Here is a 20000-nt window from a genome sequence, read left to right as displayed (position 1 = left end):
TCATTATAGGATCTGACTACCTGTTTGCCATGGTATTCAGCTTACACAATTTCATCTACAATCTCATTTGCAAGTGGTTACATAGGTGATTTTGTCATGAGGCTTTAGACCCTTAGGCTATAGGATGAATCAAGTGTTTAGTCCTCGAGTTCCTACATATTTTCTTCTCTTTATGTATGTACTAACTCTGTCTAGGGAAGTAGCTGTAACCAACTGGGAAATCACCTTCTATCGATAATTGAAAATTTCAAGTGTTAGTATATCAAACTTCCATATATAAACTGGTACATTATCAACTACTGACCAATCAAATTATTGTGCAGACTCCATCATTAATATAGGGTATGATGAATAGTAAGTACGCTACTACTCAGATCCCAGTTGCCCCCAGGGTCTTTCAGAAGCTGCTAGTCCAAATGCTATTAGAATGAAAATTAGAAAAAAGGATAAATTATCTTTATATTAAAACAAGGGCACCATAGTCATTAACAACAGGGATTTTTTTAATAAATACTATGTTATACAATTATTCATCATCACTATTTCATACACCTGGTTTCACAACCAGTTTTAAAATAACAGGAATTCTGTTTTCTTTGTTAAACTTTGCCATGTTGGAGCTCTTGAGTGCCATATGGCCTGCAGAACTGCGAGGGCAGCAAAAATATTCTATATGATGTACTGATGTATTTCAGATTTAAAATCAAGGAGGCTTGTCAAAGAAGTTGATCTATATTTAATTCATCTGTAAATGCGAAATCTTCAAACATTTTGGTCTCTGATATAGAAATAGAAAAATAAATGGTGCACATATCCTTTGTAAATTATCAGCGCTGATAATTGATAATGAAATGACTGCTGTTCCCCAAGTAATACTTGATACTCTTAATAGGCATTTTGTCCAAGTTAGAATGGACTCTTATGATTAACCCATGCAAATTACCATGAAGGGGAAAAGGAGACAGTAATAGCTTTTACACCATTTAAGGAAAAATCTTATGATTTACCTTTCTTCTCATGGAAATTCAAGCTAGCATTAGCAAATTATGAAGAATTTGTCCCTGGCTCTTATCGCATTCCATTTGTTACAATCAGTAATGTTCCTAAAATACAAAGAGCTTTATATTATGCATTATCAATCAAATATTTTTAGTACCAAATCTCTCCATATGTTAAACTATGAAAAAACTGCTTGCCAGTGACCGGTAATTGTATTAACATGATTTTTGTGTAAAATTATGGAGAAGATGGTTAATGTACGGCTCGTGAGTATAAGTATCTTCAGAGTAACTTCCACATTTTTCCAGATCAGCAAATTCTCAGAAACATTCATTCTAAAACAGGTGTATCAGTTTACATGGAATTTTCCCCGTGTGAAGCCTTTGCATCAAAACAGCATCTTGAAATGTTTTCTTTTTTATTATCTAAAAAGGGAAGGAGACATGGTTGTGTGTTAAGAAGGGAATTATCACTGGCTGTAAGAGCCTTCCTGAAGTACTGATGATTTCAGCATAAATGATCAAGTATGAAATTTCAAGATGAAATACATCTGCAGGTTAGTGGTTGAAGTATCGCCCCCTGCATTAGCCATCAACAGTTTTGCCGAGATTATTCTAGAGAACATAATGTAACCCTGAGCTATAGGTGGCCTTGACCATTTGGTAGTTGATAGGTTGTAGCAGAATAACAGCATCAGCATGCTAAAAGTAAAATTATAAGTGAACAGGATGGGCCTTTGAGTTCTTTGTGGCCAAAGCTGTTGAACATAAAAAGTATTCTCTCGAACTTGGATTTGTGCATAAAAGGGCAAAGAGTTCTTTGTGTAACAAAACCCAGATTCCTCAGGCTGATATATGCCAACAAATATATGGGCTTCTTACCTAGCTGATTGAAGGCCAAGTGTTAATAAGCCATAGGGCCCATTGAAAGTTCACTCCATTGCCACTTGCGGTGCTTGATTGCACACAACTACTATGGTTGTACAATCCATTAATGATAGTGAAGTCGACCTTAGGATATGAAATGTTTATTTCTGTCTCCTCTGATTAAATTAAAACATTAAATGAAATCCATAATGCTGACATCCGGATAACTTGAGTATCATTCAAATCTTTTGCAAGAGCATGGTGTTGAATGCTAGCAAGATTCCTCTTAAACTGAATTCTCAGACTCTACTAGCTCAGAGCACAATGTGGTTCCAGTGATACTCTGAATCCATTTCTAATATACAAATGCTTATTAATTTTATTCTCTCAAATTGAAAGAAATTCTATGTAAATCAAATGTATTGACAAGTAATATATGATTCCTTTTAAATGTGCAGCAGTCCACTGGAATTTGTCAAAAGGAAAATATAATACCGAGATACCAGAAGGGTATTATAGCTAATATTCTAGAATATGCATCGTAGTTTGAGCACAGCAGTTCTTGAAGCGACATGTCCTTACCAAATGATGCTAAACCATACTGTATGTCATCTTTGTGAACTGAAAAAAAGAGGGTGTAACCTATCATGGGGGACTCGAGAGCTTTTAGCAACTACCAAAGTGCTCTACATTGCTTGGGAAAATTTAATGCTATTATTATTATTATTATTATTATTATTATTATTATTATTATTTATTATTATTATTATTATTATTATTCTTTTATCTCAGTCATCCTATTCGACTGGGTGGTTTTTATAGCGTGGGGTTCCAGGTTGCATCCTGCCTCCTTAGTAGGAGTCCATCACTTTTCTCACGTTTGTGCTTTGATTCTAGTAGCATGCTCTTCTGCATGAGTCCTGGAGCTATTCGGCATCCAGTTTTTCCAGGTTCCTTTTCAGGGATCTTGGGATCGTGCCCAGTGTTCCTATGCATTATGGGTACAATTTCCACTGGCATATCCTATATCCTTCTTATTTCTGTTGTCAGATCTTGATACTTATCAATTTTTTCTCTCTCTTTCTCACCTACTCTGATGTCCCATGGCACTGCGACACCAGTGAATGATACTTTCTTCGTGATTTTGTCAATCAGCGTCAAGTCTGGTCTATTTGCACATACCACCCTATCTGTTCTGATACCATAGTCCCAGAGGATCTTTGCCTGATCGTTTTCTATCACTTCACCAGGTTGGTGTGTTTGTATCACTTATTACTGCAAGCTAGCTGGTGTTCCCTGCACAGGCTCCAGTGGAGGGCTTTTGCAACTGAACCATGCCTCTTTTTATACTGGCTCTGTGCAAGTGCTGGAGATTCGCTTGCTATGTTGTTTATGGTCTCGTCTTTCATATTGCACTTCCTGCATATGGGTGAGATGTTATTTCCATCTATTGTTCTTTGGACATATCTGGTTCTTAGGGCCTGTTCTGTGCTACTGTTAGCTTTCCTTCTGTTTCCTTCTTGAGTTCTCCCCTCTGTAGCCATTACCGTGTTTCGTTGCTGGCCAGTTCTTTAGTCTGTCTCATGTACTGTCCGTGCATTGGTTTGCTTTGCCATTCCTCTATTCTACTTTTATCAGTCCTTCTTCCCATGAGTTCCTTAGCCACTCGCCTTCACTGGTTTTCAGGTATTGCCCCAGTGCTCTGCTCTTGATGTTGACATAGTCCTCTATGCTTAGTAGGCCTCTCCCTCCCTTCTTTCGTGTTATGCATAGTCTGTCTGTATCTGCTCTTGGGTGTAGTGCTTTGTGTATTGTCATGTGTTTCCTAGTTTTCTGGTCTATATTGTGGAGTTCAGCCTTCGTCCACTCCACTACTCCCTTGCTGTATCTGATTACTGGTGCTGCCCATGTGTTTGTGACTTTCATCACGTTTCTGGCGTTGAGTTTTGACTTGAGTATCGCCTAAGTCTCTGCATATATTCTTTCCGGATCGTTTCCTTCATCTTTTGGTGTTTTATATCCTCTCCTTCTATTATTCCTAAGTATTTGTATCCTGTCTCATCTATGTGTTTGATGCTATTCCCATCGGGTAGCTTTATCCCTTCAGTCCTTGTCACTTTGCCTTTTTGTATGTTGACCAAGGCACATTTTTCTGTTCCAAACTCCATCCTGATGTTCCCAGATACTATCGTATAGTCTGGATTAGGGTATCTATTTCCTTGAGACTCTTACCATAAAGCTAGATGTCGTCCATGAACATCAGAGAGTTAATTCTGTTGCCTCCTTTCTTCAGTTAGTACCCAGTATCCATCTTCTGCAGTACTTTTGTTATGGGAATTATGGCAATTACGAAGAATGGTGGAGACAGTGAGTTGCCTTGAAAGATTCCTCTCCTGGTGTTAACTTCTGCTAGTCTTATCCCAGAGCTTGTAAGTACTGTACTCCAGTTGCACATTGTATTTTTTAGGAAGCTTATGGTGTTTTCCTCTGCTCCATATATTTTCAGGCATTCTACTGGCCACGTGGGCGGTATCATGTCGAAGGCTTTCTTGTAGTCAATCCATGCTATGCTTAGGTTGGTTCTCCCTCTCTTACTGTTCTTCATTACCGTTTTGTCTATCAGGAGCTGGTCTTTTGTGCCCCTACATTTCCTTCAGAAGCCTTTCTGTTGGTGGGGGATGGCGTTTATATCCTCTAGGTAGTTGTATAGCCTTTCACTGATGATACCTGTTAGTAAGTTCCACATTATTAGTACGCAGGTGATAATGCTGTAGTTACTTGCTATATTTCTCTTTTTCTTGTCTTTCTGTACTAAAGATATTCCCCCTGTGGTCATCCATATGGGTGCATGGTGATTTGTGATACAATGGTGGAGTTGTTTTGCTATGCGTGGGTGTAGGGCCATAAAGTTCTTGAGCCAGTATCCATGGACTTCATCGGGACCTAGGGCTTTCCATTTGGGCATTTTCTTCAGTTGGTGTCTGACTGTGTCTGTCGTGATCTTGGTGAATCTTTGTTTTATTCTCCCCATTTCTTCTGCCTTGATTCCATATGTTTTTCCAAAGTCTCTTACTTGGTTCAGCTTCAGGAATTTCCTGGTGGTTGTCTTTCCCTCTTATTATTATTATTATTATTATTATTATTATTATTATTATTATTATTATTATTATTATTATTATTATTATTATTATTATTATTATTATATTATTATTATTATTATTATTCAGAAGATGAACCCTATTCATAAAGAACAGGCCCGGGACCACTGACTTGAAATTCAAGCTTACAAAGAATATGGTGTTCATTAGAAAGAAGTAACAGAAGGTAATGGGAAATACAGAACGAAGAGATTGCTTATTAAAAAATAAAAAATAAATTTACAAATTAATAAATAGATAGAAATAAAAGTAAATGATTAAGATACAAGGAGAAACACTATAATTGATTTTTTTTCTTTAAGTCGTAATAGAAAAATACTTTTTTTTTTTTTTAATACCAGCACACTGCAGTGAGTGAAAAAATAAAACAGGCAATCTGGCAGACGAAATGGGAATAAAGGAGCCTTGACCAGTATCTTGGTTTTGGCAACAAAGGAATGATCAAAAATACCGAACCAACTCTTCTATCGGTGTACAATATTATGCCAATTTCCACTACTAAGCAACTCAAGTCTTTCCGCAAGGATAGGCTGGTTTTCTGGAATGTGAGGTAATAGCTGCTTAAATGAAAATGTATTTGCATTAAGAATAAGAACGTTGATAATGATATGCGGTTTAGATATAATAAAAAATTGCTCATGCTTACGCATTGTAGATGCTGAGATCAGGCTTCCAGACTGTATCGGGACCCATACTCAAGTACGAGATGTTCAGGTGGTCTTCTGGTTTCCACACCAGTCGTGGGTCATCCCAGGTCTGGAAGCAAGGAAAATTATATGTTTAAACCTTTTTGTCACTATTAGCATGCGTATTTTTCCTCTCTCCCTGAATCACTATCCCAGTCCTTAACAACAACAATGACTGTGAAAAGCGTGACATCTTTCTGATTGGTGTCAATAAATGGTGTGAAAAATGAGCCATAAAGCAGAAGAAAAAAAATTCTATTTTCTGCATTTGAAGGCAGGCAGACAACATGCTAACTTAACTTAAGGGGCGCGCAGATCGCCGAATTTCGAGGAATTATCGATTTTTAGTTTTTTACAGTTTTGGACTGGTATATGTCTAAATAAACATGTCCTGAAATATTATTGCTAAAAAAAATTTTTTTAAATGTTTTTTTTTTTTTTTACATTTTTGTTCATCATATTTACCGATATTTGAGCGGCATTGAGCGAAAAATTGTCGCAAACTTTCTGTATGACTTTTTAGGTGGGAGTGAGAAATATACTTTACTTTCCTACTAAAATACACATTATCCACGATAAAAACTGGCTCTCTCTCTCTCTCTCAAAAAATATAATATCGGAGTAAATATATATCTATGTATCTCGATATCGCCCTGTGAACGACACTGAGCGACAAATTGTCGTACAATGTTTGTATGACTTGCCAATCCTGGATGGTAGAAAGTGAGAATTTACTTCAGTATCCTACTAAAACTACCCATTTTCTACAATAAGAGTCTGTTAGTTCTCTAGAAAAATATCAAACAAAATATAAAAAAAAGTAAATATATATCCAATTTTCTCGATATTTGAACTCGTTATCACAGATGTACCATGCCAGCTAGGGTACATATAATATTTTATATCTATTGACATATTTTTACTGCGTATTTTCGGAAATATGAAATTATATAAGTAGGTAACAGTTCCAAACGGAGCCGCTGCATCGGGTTTCACTTATAAACAATCTTGATTTGTTGTGTAGTTTTGGTGCAAGTGATATCCTAGTGCTTTGTGACGCATTTCCTTTTCGGATTTTCGTACCGTGTAGTGCATTCACGCAATTCCATTGCCATAAGCAAGAGAAGTACCACTCTTATGAGGGAGAAATTTGAACGATTGCGTCTCGTAAGTTTGTTACAAGAGTGGGACGGAGCAAACGGGAATTGTCTTGCCTAGTATGGCAACAACACCAGAACGCCCATATCCAAGTAAGGAATTTGTTTTCCTGTATTAGTGATATTCACATTAGTGGCATTCTAATTAGTGATTACTATATTTCACAATATATTATATAATTATAAAAGACCACAAAGCTGGATTTTACTGCAATGAGTTGTCGTCTGACCCGTGACTTGCGTAGGCTTGGTTGTCCAGCGTTTGTTTACTTTATCCTCGCAGTTATTTGTTTAATTGCCTCTCCAATATCTGAACGGAAAACATGTACAACAGTGGTAGCGTATATAGGTTATGTGGAAAATTTATATTGATAGCATATATTTTTATAGATTATGAGGAAAACTTTAGGGTGAGTGTGAAACAATGAGAACAAACCTTTCCTAGAATACCATGTCCTGGCCTAACCTCATTAGGGCATTTATTTTTATAATTTATTTATTTCGAAAAAAATTCGCAGTGATAGCATATAGCCTACTGTTTTTATAGGTAGCATATACAATTTTTTATAGGTTATGGACAAAACATTATATTGATAGCATATATTAATGAATTTTTGTTATGAAAAAACTTTGCACAGATATATATATATATATATATATATATATATATATATATATATATATATATATATATATATATATATATATATATATAAATATACTGTATATAAATATATATATATATGTATGTATATATATATATATATATATATATATATATATATATATATATATATATATATGTATATATATATATGTACATATTATATATGAATATCTTTTACTGTAATACAGCAGTTTAATATGATTATAAAAAGGCCCATAAAACACTATTTGAACGTTGCAACCATATATTTCGAGCACTTCCTTCTGTGCCCCTGTTCACTGGTAAAATATGGGGAGGTGATGTGTTACAAGAGTATATATACTGCCACACCTACATATTCTTTTTATATATACTCTTGTAACTCATCATGTGTCCATATTTTACCAGTGAAGAGGGGTGCAGAAGGAAGTGCTCAAAATATATGGTCACAAAATTCAAATAGTGTTTTATGGTAATTTATATGTAATATATATAATTATATAAATATACTTATATATATATATATATATATATATATATATATATATATATATATATTATATATATAATATATATATATATATGTGTGTGTATGCAAATTTTAGGTAACATATAAATCAAGAGAGAGCACATTTCTGTTCATTTAATTATATTGAAAATTTCAGGGCTTATTTCTTATATGACAAAATAGTTGTTGTGCAAAAATCAACCTTCTAACTGTCATAGTTTCATAGTTATTACAAAATAACCATAATTTTTTTTTAATTTGCTGTTTTCTCAAAACTTAGTTTTTTTTTTTTCAAAAATAAAAGCTTATAATTCCAAGAAGATTGAATCAAATTCGATCAAACTTTTACAGAGTGTAGTATAACTGTATATCTTGATTTCGTACATGGGGAATTTAATTTAGAGTGAACAATTTTTTTTGCATATTGCTTTTGAAAAGTTCTGAAATGTTTTTGCCAAATGCCAAAAAAATTAACTTAGAAGTCGAATTTCTAAATTTCCCATGTAGGAAATTTTCGTTATTAGTTGAAGATTAAGTTGTAAAAATTTTGAAGCAAATCCCTTCATTCATAAGGAAGCTATAAGCACTTACTTTATAATGGGGCCTTATGGAGTCAGCGCTCCCCTTAACCTAACTCATGACCCGAGGAATCTACCTGCAACGCCCTTCATTTTAGTCCTTACTGCTGTCTTAGATTAATAGCCTATCATTGCCGTCAGTATCATTCCTATTTTTTTTAATTTTATGACTATTATAACAGCAGGAAAAGATACTCATACTCACGTATTTCAGCCAAACTTCCATGTCCATCATGTGATTTGATTCATCCTGAAGGAAAAGACAGTATTTTATCTGAGGAAAAACATTCTGCTTCTCATCAGAGGCTAGAAATTAACAACTGGTTATTTTAAAGCACTACTAAAAATGTATTCCATTACCGATTACCACCAAAAAATCTAAATATTTGATTCATTTAGTCTGTCTTAAAGTAACACCTGAAGAAAACAATCAGCATTTTCCATCGTGATTAAACCTTTAACTCTAAACTGGTTTGTGTATGATTGTTTAAAGCAGCATAATAGTATTTCTTTGCATACATTATCTTGGCATTTATGGCATTCCATACACTCTCGTTTTGAAAATGTCTGTAAATAATTTACATATATCATTTCTCTCGTGAGACTCGTCAGAGCATAAGAACTCGCGAATGGAAAAAGGTTTACCACTTTTAATAGAACATGAACCCAAAGTACCAGTTCTTACTCTACAGGCCTTCCATGCTCTCTGGCTTCCTATAATTCCAGCTGATACTTTCAAAGACGGACAAACATGGCGATGACCTTACCAGCGTGAATGCTCTGATGTCCAACCCGGTGAAACTGATGTTGGTAAAGCCATCTGGAAGAGCGTACTTGTCGTAACCATCCATCAGCGTTCTCCGGAGCGCCTCTTCCACTCGAGCATGTTTGTCGTCGCTTCTGACTGTTGGAAGCAAAAGATGAGGATGTTTGTATTTCACAAGAGGCCTGAAGGAACGCCGAGAACGAAAAGAAGGAAGGAAAAGGGACTTATCTTATCGAGAGCAACACAAAGGAAGACTGAATTCAATGGAGGTACAGTGCAATAGGATAACTTGCTAGTAATTTAATTATAGAACCTAATTCTCTCATTGCTAATAGTATTTTGACCTATGTAAAATTCAGTGAAATGTTACAAGGCATGGAAATATTATATACAGTACGAAATTTCTCATATATATTGTTCAAAGTAAACAAAGAATATCCATGCCGCAGTATGTATACCTATATTTATAGGTGCATATATTTATTCTTGCATATGTTAAACACTTACTACAGAAACTATCGTGAATAAATTCACTATGATATTAATGACAATGCACGACTACGAACGACAGGAAAGTTATTCTCGACCTTACGAATATAGTGTTTGTAGAACGCCCACAGATTACTGCACGTGTAAGAGAGTTTCATATGAGAATGCATCTTTACATGTGAATTACAGCGAGTTCTGTAACCTGTGCCAGCTTACTCAAGCACTATTCTGTACTGCAATTGCATTTCTAATCCGTAAATATCATGTCCTGTCCACCAGTTTTTCTCTTGATCATAACAGTGCAACGGAAATAGGAAGAATCTCCTTAAATGTACGAGTAATCTGCAGGGTTTTTTTCCCAAGAATCTCGATTACTGTAGGCTTTACAATTACTGGTGGTTATATGGTTATAAAAAATGCCTGTATTTTCGAGCAGCGATAGCGCAACCTATGCCTGCATTTTCGAGCACCGCCAGTGCAACCTTCGCCTGCATTCGAGAGCTGTAGCAACATTTACCTCCATTTCTCTAAACAACGCTAGCGTTACTTTTTCTCCATTTTCGGGCACACCCAGTCCTAAGTTTTTCTGCATTTCAAAGTAGCTCTAACACAACCTCTGGCTGCCTCTCTGAGCATGGTCAGTGGAATCTGTGCCTGCAGTTTGGCACCTGAAGCGCTATATAATGGCCTAAAGTTTTTAGCACCTCCAGTTCAAGAATGTCGTAAGGCTATGCAGTTGAAAATGTATTGTAAGCCTATCCACTGACAGTAGCAGAAACTTTTTTCTTTTTTTGTCATCCTGCCATGGAAAAGCTTCAAGTAGCTTCAAAACCAAAGATCCCAGGGCAATGATTACAATGAAATGTGTTGGGTCTCTCCGGTTAGCTCTCTGTTATACTTCCATTTCTCTTGATCGACCTGCATACTTTCACCCTATTAACCCTCTCTCACACTGAAAAGAAACAGTGAAAAGAAACAGACTTAAAAAAAACCACGCAAGAATAAGTGAGACGGTACGAAACTGCGCAGCATCTTTTTTTTTAGCTTCTGAGACTTGACCCCAAACAACGGTGTCAATGCAAGAGGATGTCGTCAATCTGAAGGAGATTAGGGCATCCCGTAATTTCGCTCCTGACCTGTTACAATGATTTGTGTTTGTTGATCCCGTCTCGTCTCTCTCTCTCTCTCTCTCTCTCTCTCTCTCTCTCTCGGGTTCCTTAAGGGTGCATCAAGGGCATGTGTATTAAGGTTGGTCTTTTCACATCTTTCTATTTTTCACTCGTATTCATTACTTAACGTTTTTCAAGCCTTCATTTAGACATCCAGGTTTACACATATACAAACACACATACGTACCCACACACACACATATATATAGGCTTATATACATATATATGTGTGTGTGTGTGTTTGTGTGTATTTTATATATATATACACATAATAATAATAATTTGTATGCCCATACCATTAAAAAACGAAGGTAATATGTGGTAGGCATTTGTGCCCCCTACTGAACTTAGCAATGAATCATGTACTGCACTGTATGTGGTAGTTAGCCGATTGTAGTTGGTGGTATAAATATATAGCGCATCCTTCTCCTTGTAGATATGATAGCTCCAGATAGTAAGAGCTATCGGATTTTGCAGCATTCTAATCGTGGTGAGGCTGCTAGTACCATTCCCTTCTCTGCCCTGTCTATCAAAAACTACGATCGACTAACATACAAGTACGCAATTCATTGCTGAGGTCAATAGGAGAATGTATATATATATATATATATATATATATATATATATATATATATATATATATATATATATATATATATATATATATATATGTATGTATATATATATATATCTATCTATCTCTCTCTCTCTCTCTCTCTCTCTCTCTCTCTCTCTCTCTCTCTCTCTCTCTCTCTATATATATATATATATATATATATATATATATATATATATATATATATATATATATATATATATATATATATATATATATATATATATATATATATATATATATTATATGGATGTATATAAATTTTTGCCGAAACTGTAAATATTAAGACTGAGAGATCTAAGGACCTCCAACTGAAATTTCTTGGCAACCTTAAAAAACCTGGAAATGTTTTCGCATTTCCAAAGGAGTCTTGATGGTCCTCCTCCCATCGACGGTTTATTGTACCCTTTACTGCTCAAGAATCTTGATTTTTTCGTCGTTCATTTGTTTCTTCATACAAAGAAAGTTTTTTCTTTGTTTCTGCCTGGAATTAATTTTCTTTTCCAATTCGCCTTCAGTTAGGCATTTGTTATGTAATGATAGTATATCGCATTCGAAATCAACGGGGAGTTTTAAGTTTTCACTTCTAAGTGTGTTATGTAAGTAGTCATCGTCTCATGGTAGGATAGTGTGGTAAATGCGCCTCGTTTAGTGAATTGTAGGCATTACCAAGGTCCAAGGTCCAAAGAGGGCCCTGAGCATTATTAAGGGGTGCTGACAACGTCCCTTCGGCCCGCAGCTGCACCCACTTGTTATCCTTTTACTTTGCCTCTGTCCCCACTTCCTTTCATCCATCATGCTGTCCAGCCTCTCGAACTATTACTTCTCAGTGCGACTGTGTGGTTTTCTCTGTTTCACATTGAGATCTCCGTACTTCACCTTATTTATTTTGGGATCTCTCCGTACCCCTCTGAAGCCACTCTTAACTGCTTCTTTTCGCTCTCTTAAGGGCTCAAAAACTAAAAGTGCTTCAGTGCTTGGCTTCATTAATTTTTCATTACTTCAAAACTCTCGTCTTAAAGGGTCTGGGCCTTCCAACACTTCTGGCGTCCACGTGAGCCCACCGGACACTATCACTTGTTATTCGCCATGGGATGGCGCATGTGCGATGTCCAAGCCATTGCCATCATCTCCATTTCCATCTAACCTTACGTCATTCATCGTCTCCCCTCCATATGGACTTACGTAATCTCCCTTTTTAGGTATCATAGGACTCTTGATATTCTTCTTGAGGATTTATTTTCAAAGCATCAACGCATTTAGATAAATTTTAGTTTTACTGTCATATCATGACCCGTGTCCGCATAGCAGTACACATTTTTCTGAACTAATGTGGTAATTTATTCTTTCGCATGCCATTAGTCTATTTGATGTCCAAATCTTACTCATTCTGCTCACTGCTTCATTTGCCTTCTGAAACCTTTCACTAAATTCCAGGTCCAGAGAACCTGTTCTGGATATCATTGCTCCTGAATATTTGAAAGATTCAACCTGATTAATCCTTTCTCCGTACAGTGTTATTTCATGTCTTTTTGTAAATTCTATCATAATTTCTCTTTTCTTAGAAGTGTAATGCATTCGATTCAACAAGGAATATGGCTTACACACGTGTTGTTATAACCCACTCATTCATGTTGACCTTAGCAGTGGGCAGTGAACTACGTACTTGGTAGTTAATTTATATAGGCTATATACACACACACACACACACACACACACACACACACACACACACACACACACACACACACACACACATATATATATATATATATATATATATATATATATATATATAATAATTCCACTCTGGTTTAAGTATCTTTCAAGCCCCAACTGGGCAATTTCAAAAGATTTTATTGAATTAGGTACACACAATTTGTATAGGTATCTGATGGAAAATTTACTGTGCTTTAGTCCATGAAAGCTCTTCAAGATGGCAGGTGGAGATTGCACTACAGGTCAACCAAAGTTTGTAATTATTTTAAATTTTTCGAATTGAGTATATTTGATATTTTATCAAGATGACATGGAAGATTATAATGGAAAAGGTCAGAAACTGTGTTTCGTACGACCAGTGGATAAAACGTTTTCGTGTACCTATGTTTTCTAATAAACCCAGTAGAGTTTTCTTCATTTTTTCATTAGTGCTGCAATGTTCAGATATGTACAGATATTTATGGACACCCTGTATACACACACACAAGCACATATATATACATATATATGTATATATATGTATATGTATATTTATGTATGTGTATGTATATATATATATATATATATATATATATATATATATATATATATTTATATATATATATATATGTATAAATATATATATATATATATATATATATATATATATATGTATATATATATATATATATATATATATATATATATATATATATATATATATATATATATATATATATATATATATATATATATATAGGGCGTCCATAAATCTCTGTACATATTTGAACATTACAGAATTAATGAAAAAATTAAGATAACTCTACTGAGTTTATTAGAAAATGTAGGTACACAAAAAAAAGTTTTATCAAAATCATCAGAACACTACCATGTGGGCTCCATTAGTTGCACGAAGCACATCTGGACAATTCTCAGTTTCTGATCTTTTCCGTTATAATCTTCAACCCCATCTTGATGAAATATCACATTTACTCCGTTGGAAAAATTTAGATAATAGAGATTTTGGTAGATCTGTCGTGCAGCCTCAACCAACCATCTTTAAGAGTTTTCATTGATTAAAGCACAGTAAATTCCATCAGATACCTATACAAATTGTCTGTACCTAATCAACATAACTACCTGCTTGAAAATGCAAGTACTTCTGCACGGACTTCGTGTATACACACACACACATACATACATACATACATACATATATATATATATATATATATATATATATATATATATATATATATATATATATATATATATATATATGTATATATATATATATATATACTGTATATATATATAATTATATATATATATATATATATATGTATATATATACATACATATATATACAGTATATGTGTGCGTGTGTGTTACAGGGGAAATGTGAAATCCAGGGATTTCACGAAATCCCAAGGAATTTATGAAATGAGCAACTTGCCTAAGAGCATTTGATCCCCCAGGGGGTAGTATTTAAGCAAAACACATTTGACCCCCCCAGGGACTAGTACTAATCATGGTGAAACAGTGTAGATTAATCACTGTTTCGCCATGTTTAGTACTAGCCATCGGGGATCAAATATTCATTAGCGAAATGGTCATTTAACAAATTCCCTAGAGATTTTGTGAAATCCTTGATTTCACATACTCCTTGTAACATACATACACACACACACACACACACACACACACACATATATATATATATATATTTATATACACACATATATATGTATATATATATGTGTGTGTGTGTGTATGCGCGCAGTCCGTGCATAAGTGCTTGCATTTCCAAGCACGTATTTATTTATGTTGATCAACCACTCACGAGCAACAGCCTTGAACTACCACTCCTCTGGAATCATCTTTCGTTTTATTAGCATTTTCCTGCGTTATGACCAGCAGTAGCAAAAGACCTGTTCTACACCGCAATGAACCCATGATGAGGGTCAGGTGGCCAGCCTCTGCAACCTTCATTCAGGGCCCATCAGCTTCACTGTCGAGGATGAGAGAATTTTGAGGCAATGACATCCTGAGTGTCTTGTCAAGTGATTGCCAAATGTGCTGCGGGCTGTTAAGGGGAATGTTTCTGCAATAAAGTGGCCTTTGACAAGTATGGCCTTCCAAGTGGAAAAATACTTTTAGGAAAGTGGTGTGGTCGTGTGTTAGATGTATGTAAAGGCTAATATTAGATTTATTGACAAATCGCATGCCTTCGTGCATTAAAAATGTATACGCTGGTGTACATGCTTGTCATTTTCATGGCTTGGGAAAGCCGTAAAGTTTGATTTTGTCTCGTGAGTTATCGTCTTTCTTCCTTTAATTTAGAGCATTTCAAAGGAAAGTGATATATATCTTATGTAATATACCGCCGTTTTTCGGGCGTCAGTAACCTGTAACTCATAGTTATTAATCTCATGTTTCGTTGTTATCTAGCTTCACTAGCTTCGAAGAAACTTGTAATGCAGACCTTCGTCTGCTTACTAAAGGAATTTTTGGAAAAATTTAATTTTATAGTTCGGCTTTGTATGGCGGAGAGAACCGAAGAATCTATTATGTCAGGATTCCTGTAGTCTTGCGTAGGTATAGGCTAAATGACCAGACAATCAGTTTCTATATTTCATGTGTCACTGGTATTTCGATTTACTAAATCTGGCCCACGTTATGTACAGTTCTCGCACAGAATGTAGTATGGATATTAATGCATTCTGTTAAGGGAAATATAATATTGTGTGGTTTTTAAACTATGTACACACAGACATTATCACATATTGCTTAACCAAGCAGGATAATTTTGATATTAAAATACTGTCTTTTATTATTAGTTTTGTCGTTAAAGCTGCCACAATACTAGAAAGAATAAAATGCCCTAGGAATAGGTGCTCTTTCCAAGCACGTATTTTCAATTATTGTGCATACGCCCTTTCTAACCGAGACTGCTAAATTCTAGAGTGAGATATTCAAAGGATGAAATCATATGCTAGAACTTGCATATCAGTAGTTGGAAGGGGAGATTTGCATTAGTTATTCTTGAACTACTCTAGAAAATTTACATTATTATAGAAGTCTCTCTTCATTACGCCTAATTCTTTGGGTGAACCCTATTACGAGCGTAACTCAGGAATGTGCAAACTCGACTAATTATATCAAAAGAAATTTGTACAATGTATAGATCTGTAAAGATGCCAGTTAAGCCTGGTTATTTTCTAACCAGAAATAATCCGTCAACAGAAACGACACCCCCTCGCAGGTGTTAACTGCCTTTTGTAACATTGTAGGTTCTTAAGTACTGTGGTTTCATCCTGGCATATATATATATATATATATATATATATATATATATATATATATATATATATATATATATATATATAAATATAAATATATATATATATATATATACATAAATATATATATATACATATATATATTTATATATATATATATATATATATATATATATATATATATATATATGTATATATATATATATATATATATATATATATATATATATATATATATATATATATATATATATATATATATATATATATGGTGGCCAGTATGCAGACTCCTGGTTTTTTTGATCCCGGTGATTTCACTCCCGGCATTTTGACTCCCGGTATATTGAGCTCCGGTTTCTTTAACACCGGGTAATTTGACACCCAAAATAGGCAATTAGCTTATTTATGAATAATATTTTTTTGATAGCTTGCAGCAATTACCTTATTTAGGAAATGGGAATGATTTAATTTTATTATTTAGTAAGCTGAAGGCGTAGTTTACATATTTTTTTAAATTCTACTATATCAGTAACATTTGGCAGTTGCTGACGGATTAAAAATTTATTGGAAGTGTGAAGTGAAGAGTTGCAAAGAACACCACATACATGAACAGGCGTGGTTTGCAACTCTCATTTCACACTTCCAATAAATTTTTGATCCGTCAGCGTTTGTTTGCTTAGTTTATATATTATTATTATTCATTTTTTAATTCATGTATATCAGTAACGTTTGGTAGTTGTTTCCGAGCTCCTGGCGGTATAAAGACATTTATTATATATAACCATGTCTCGTACCATTCGGAGCACCCGTGGAAGAAAGAAAGTATTTATATATAAATAAATATATATATATATATATATATATATATATATATATATATATATACATACATACATATACACACATATATATGTACATAAATACGTACATACATACATACATAAAACCAAAATACAGGAGAGATAACTTCTCACATCTCAATATTACAGACTTATTCATATAAAACTATACATCGATGACGAATGGAGTGTGGAATGACTGATATTTGGGAATGATGAAATACTGATATGTAAGAACGAAGAGAAACTTCGTACACTAGCGAAAGAGTGGAAAGTTGAAAAAGAACGCGAGCTAAAGTAAGGTTATGAGGTTAAGTTTGTAAATGGACACCAGAAAGGTCGAGCACTGAACGTTAATATGAATGGTGAATGATTGCAAGCGGTTGATTCTTGTCGGAACTTGGGAACAAGCGCAACAGATGATGGTTAGCTGAGAAAAGTGGTGAGTCGTAGAAAAGGAGTACATTGGAAGAGAGCAGAATGTGTGCAAAAGGTTGGATAGAAACTTAAAGCCGAGATTAAAGAGTCAACTCTCATCTACGGAAGTGAAGTAGATATTTTGGATGACAATGAAAGGAAAGAGACTTAAACTATTCATATGAATTTTTTGAGTATCAATTGTGGCATAAGAAGTGCATCTGAAATGGTGATTAATGTTGATATAGTGAAAAAGGGTAAAAAGGCTAGCATGCCTAGGATGATACGCTAGAGTATTTTGAGAGTGCTTGGTCATGTGGAAAGAGTGGGAATGGACAGGTTAGTGACAGGACTGCTCATTTCGAAGCATTAGAGAGCAGGGGGGGGGAGGAGAGGAAGACCTAGAAAACGTTGAATAGATGGAGTGGGAAAGGTACAATGACCTTAATATCAAGGAAGCGCAGGAATGCTTATCAGAGGTAAGTGACGTAGTGTATATATAGGGAGTTCGACATGCTATTGATGAGTTTCTTATTACATGAATCAAGGAGTTAATGTTGTGGAAAGTTTCTCCTCAAAGGTTTCATCCACAATCCAACAGTTATAATATGAATCTGATAGTGACACATGTTTGTATCTGGAAACATCTTCTTTACTTACCCAAATTCGCCAGAAGCATCAGGCATGAAAGGAAGGAAATTAGTTTTCTCATTTTTGCAACTTCCTCTCCTCTCTAGGGAAGCGCTGCCAAAGGCTGATGGTGAAACTTTGAATTCCTGAAGCTGCGGAGATTCTCCCAGGGATAATGACTCTGTGATTAAAATATAAATAATTATTACTTCATTTATACAATATATCTAGGCTAATTATGTTCTCAGAGGAAAACGCATCTTAAGGGAAAATAATGTCACAACAAAGAACTTTGCAAAAAGAGATTTCATTTTTTACTTCGTCTTTTCTTGTACCTTTGAAAATTTCCCTCATGTAATACGCATGAGGTCAGTTAATTGCTAATCGTCATGAATTTCGTTAAGGAGAAACTGTTAATTATTTTCCCTTGAGAAAAGAGTCAAGGGTAAAGTCAGAATATGATTGTTACATTTTCCCCTTATTCGTTTGTCCTCTTTTCCACCCTCTTTTCTGACTAGAGATCTAGGAAAGTTAGAGAGAGAGAGAGAGAGAGAGAGAGAGAGAGAGAGAGAGAGAGAGAGAGAGAGAGAGAGAGAGAAAAGTATATCGTAGTTTAACCAGACCACTGAGCTGATTAACAGCTCTCCTAGGGCTGGCCCGAAGGATTAGACGTATTTTACGTGGCTAAGAACCAGTTGGTTACCTAGCAACGGCACCTACAGCTTATTGTGGAATCCGAACCACATTATACCGAGAGATGAATTTCTATCACCAGAAATAAATTCCTCTAATTCTTCCTTGGCCGGCCGGAGACTCGAACTCGGACCTAGCAGAGTGCTAGCCGAGAACTCTACCGACTCGTCCAGCGAGGAACAGAGAGAGAGAGAGAGAGAGAGAGAGAGAGAGAGAGAGAGAGAGAGAGAGAGAGAGAGAGAGAGAGGTGCCTGTGGGGATAAAGGCAGAAGAATTTATATCATACATTCCTTACTCCTTCTGAGTGCTATCTTTTCGCTTTTCCATCTTGTCTCGCATCTCCCTGCTTAACATCATATTCTCAGCTACATGGAAGGTCATTTCCCATACAGTACAGTATATCATAATCCCTTGCCCTGATAATTCTCATTACCCTGTTTTTTACTCGTTACTTGAAATTTTTTTTACCTTTAATAAGAAGCCCATGACCTATCCACTGTTTTCCATTTTATTGTTTGTTTCTGGGATTATCATTTTCGTATACATTAAGATTTCGAGTTTTCTTTTTGCAACATAAAATTGTACAAAATAGTTGCCTCTCATCTTTGTAAATTGCTCTTAACTGATTCTAAAATCCTCTGTATCGCTAGCAGTAGCTATTTTTTTCTTTTATATTCATTCCTTCAAAACTCCGCTATTTAAATAACGTTGGTCCTCAGATTTTTTGAGCATCATGAACTATTTATTCTATCAAAGGGACTTCCCTCTCCTCTAACAGACAAG

The 20000-nt window shown here is 35.0% G+C and overlaps 1 protein-coding gene across 1 annotated transcript in view; it reads right to left on the bottom strand.

Moving 5' to 3' along the window:
- The window catches only part of LOC136828707 (neuronal acetylcholine receptor subunit alpha-4-like), a 33425-nt gene that overhangs the window by 11604 nt on the left and 1821 nt on the right, over positions 1-20000 (bottom strand). The window contains exons 2-5 of the mRNA XM_067086841.1: positions 18555-18705; positions 9366-9502; positions 8804-8848; positions 5670-5779 (exon numbers count right to left, since the gene is read on the bottom strand). Coding sequence (XP_066942942.1) covers positions 5670-5779; positions 8804-8848; positions 9366-9502; positions 18555-18606 — 344 coding nt within the window. The 5' untranslated portion in view covers positions 18607-18705. The remainder of the gene's footprint in view (positions 1-5669; positions 5780-8803; positions 8849-9365; positions 9503-18554; positions 18706-20000) is intronic.

The sequence above is a fragment of the Macrobrachium rosenbergii genome, chromosome 43 (assembly GCF_040412425.1).
Source record: "Macrobrachium rosenbergii isolate ZJJX-2024 chromosome 43, ASM4041242v1, whole genome shotgun sequence".
Classification (NCBI taxonomy): domain Eukaryota; kingdom Metazoa; phylum Arthropoda; class Malacostraca; order Decapoda; family Palaemonidae; genus Macrobrachium; species Macrobrachium rosenbergii.
The sequence above is the reverse complement of the archived record's forward strand: the minus strand, read 5'-3'. Positions and strand labels throughout refer to the sequence as shown.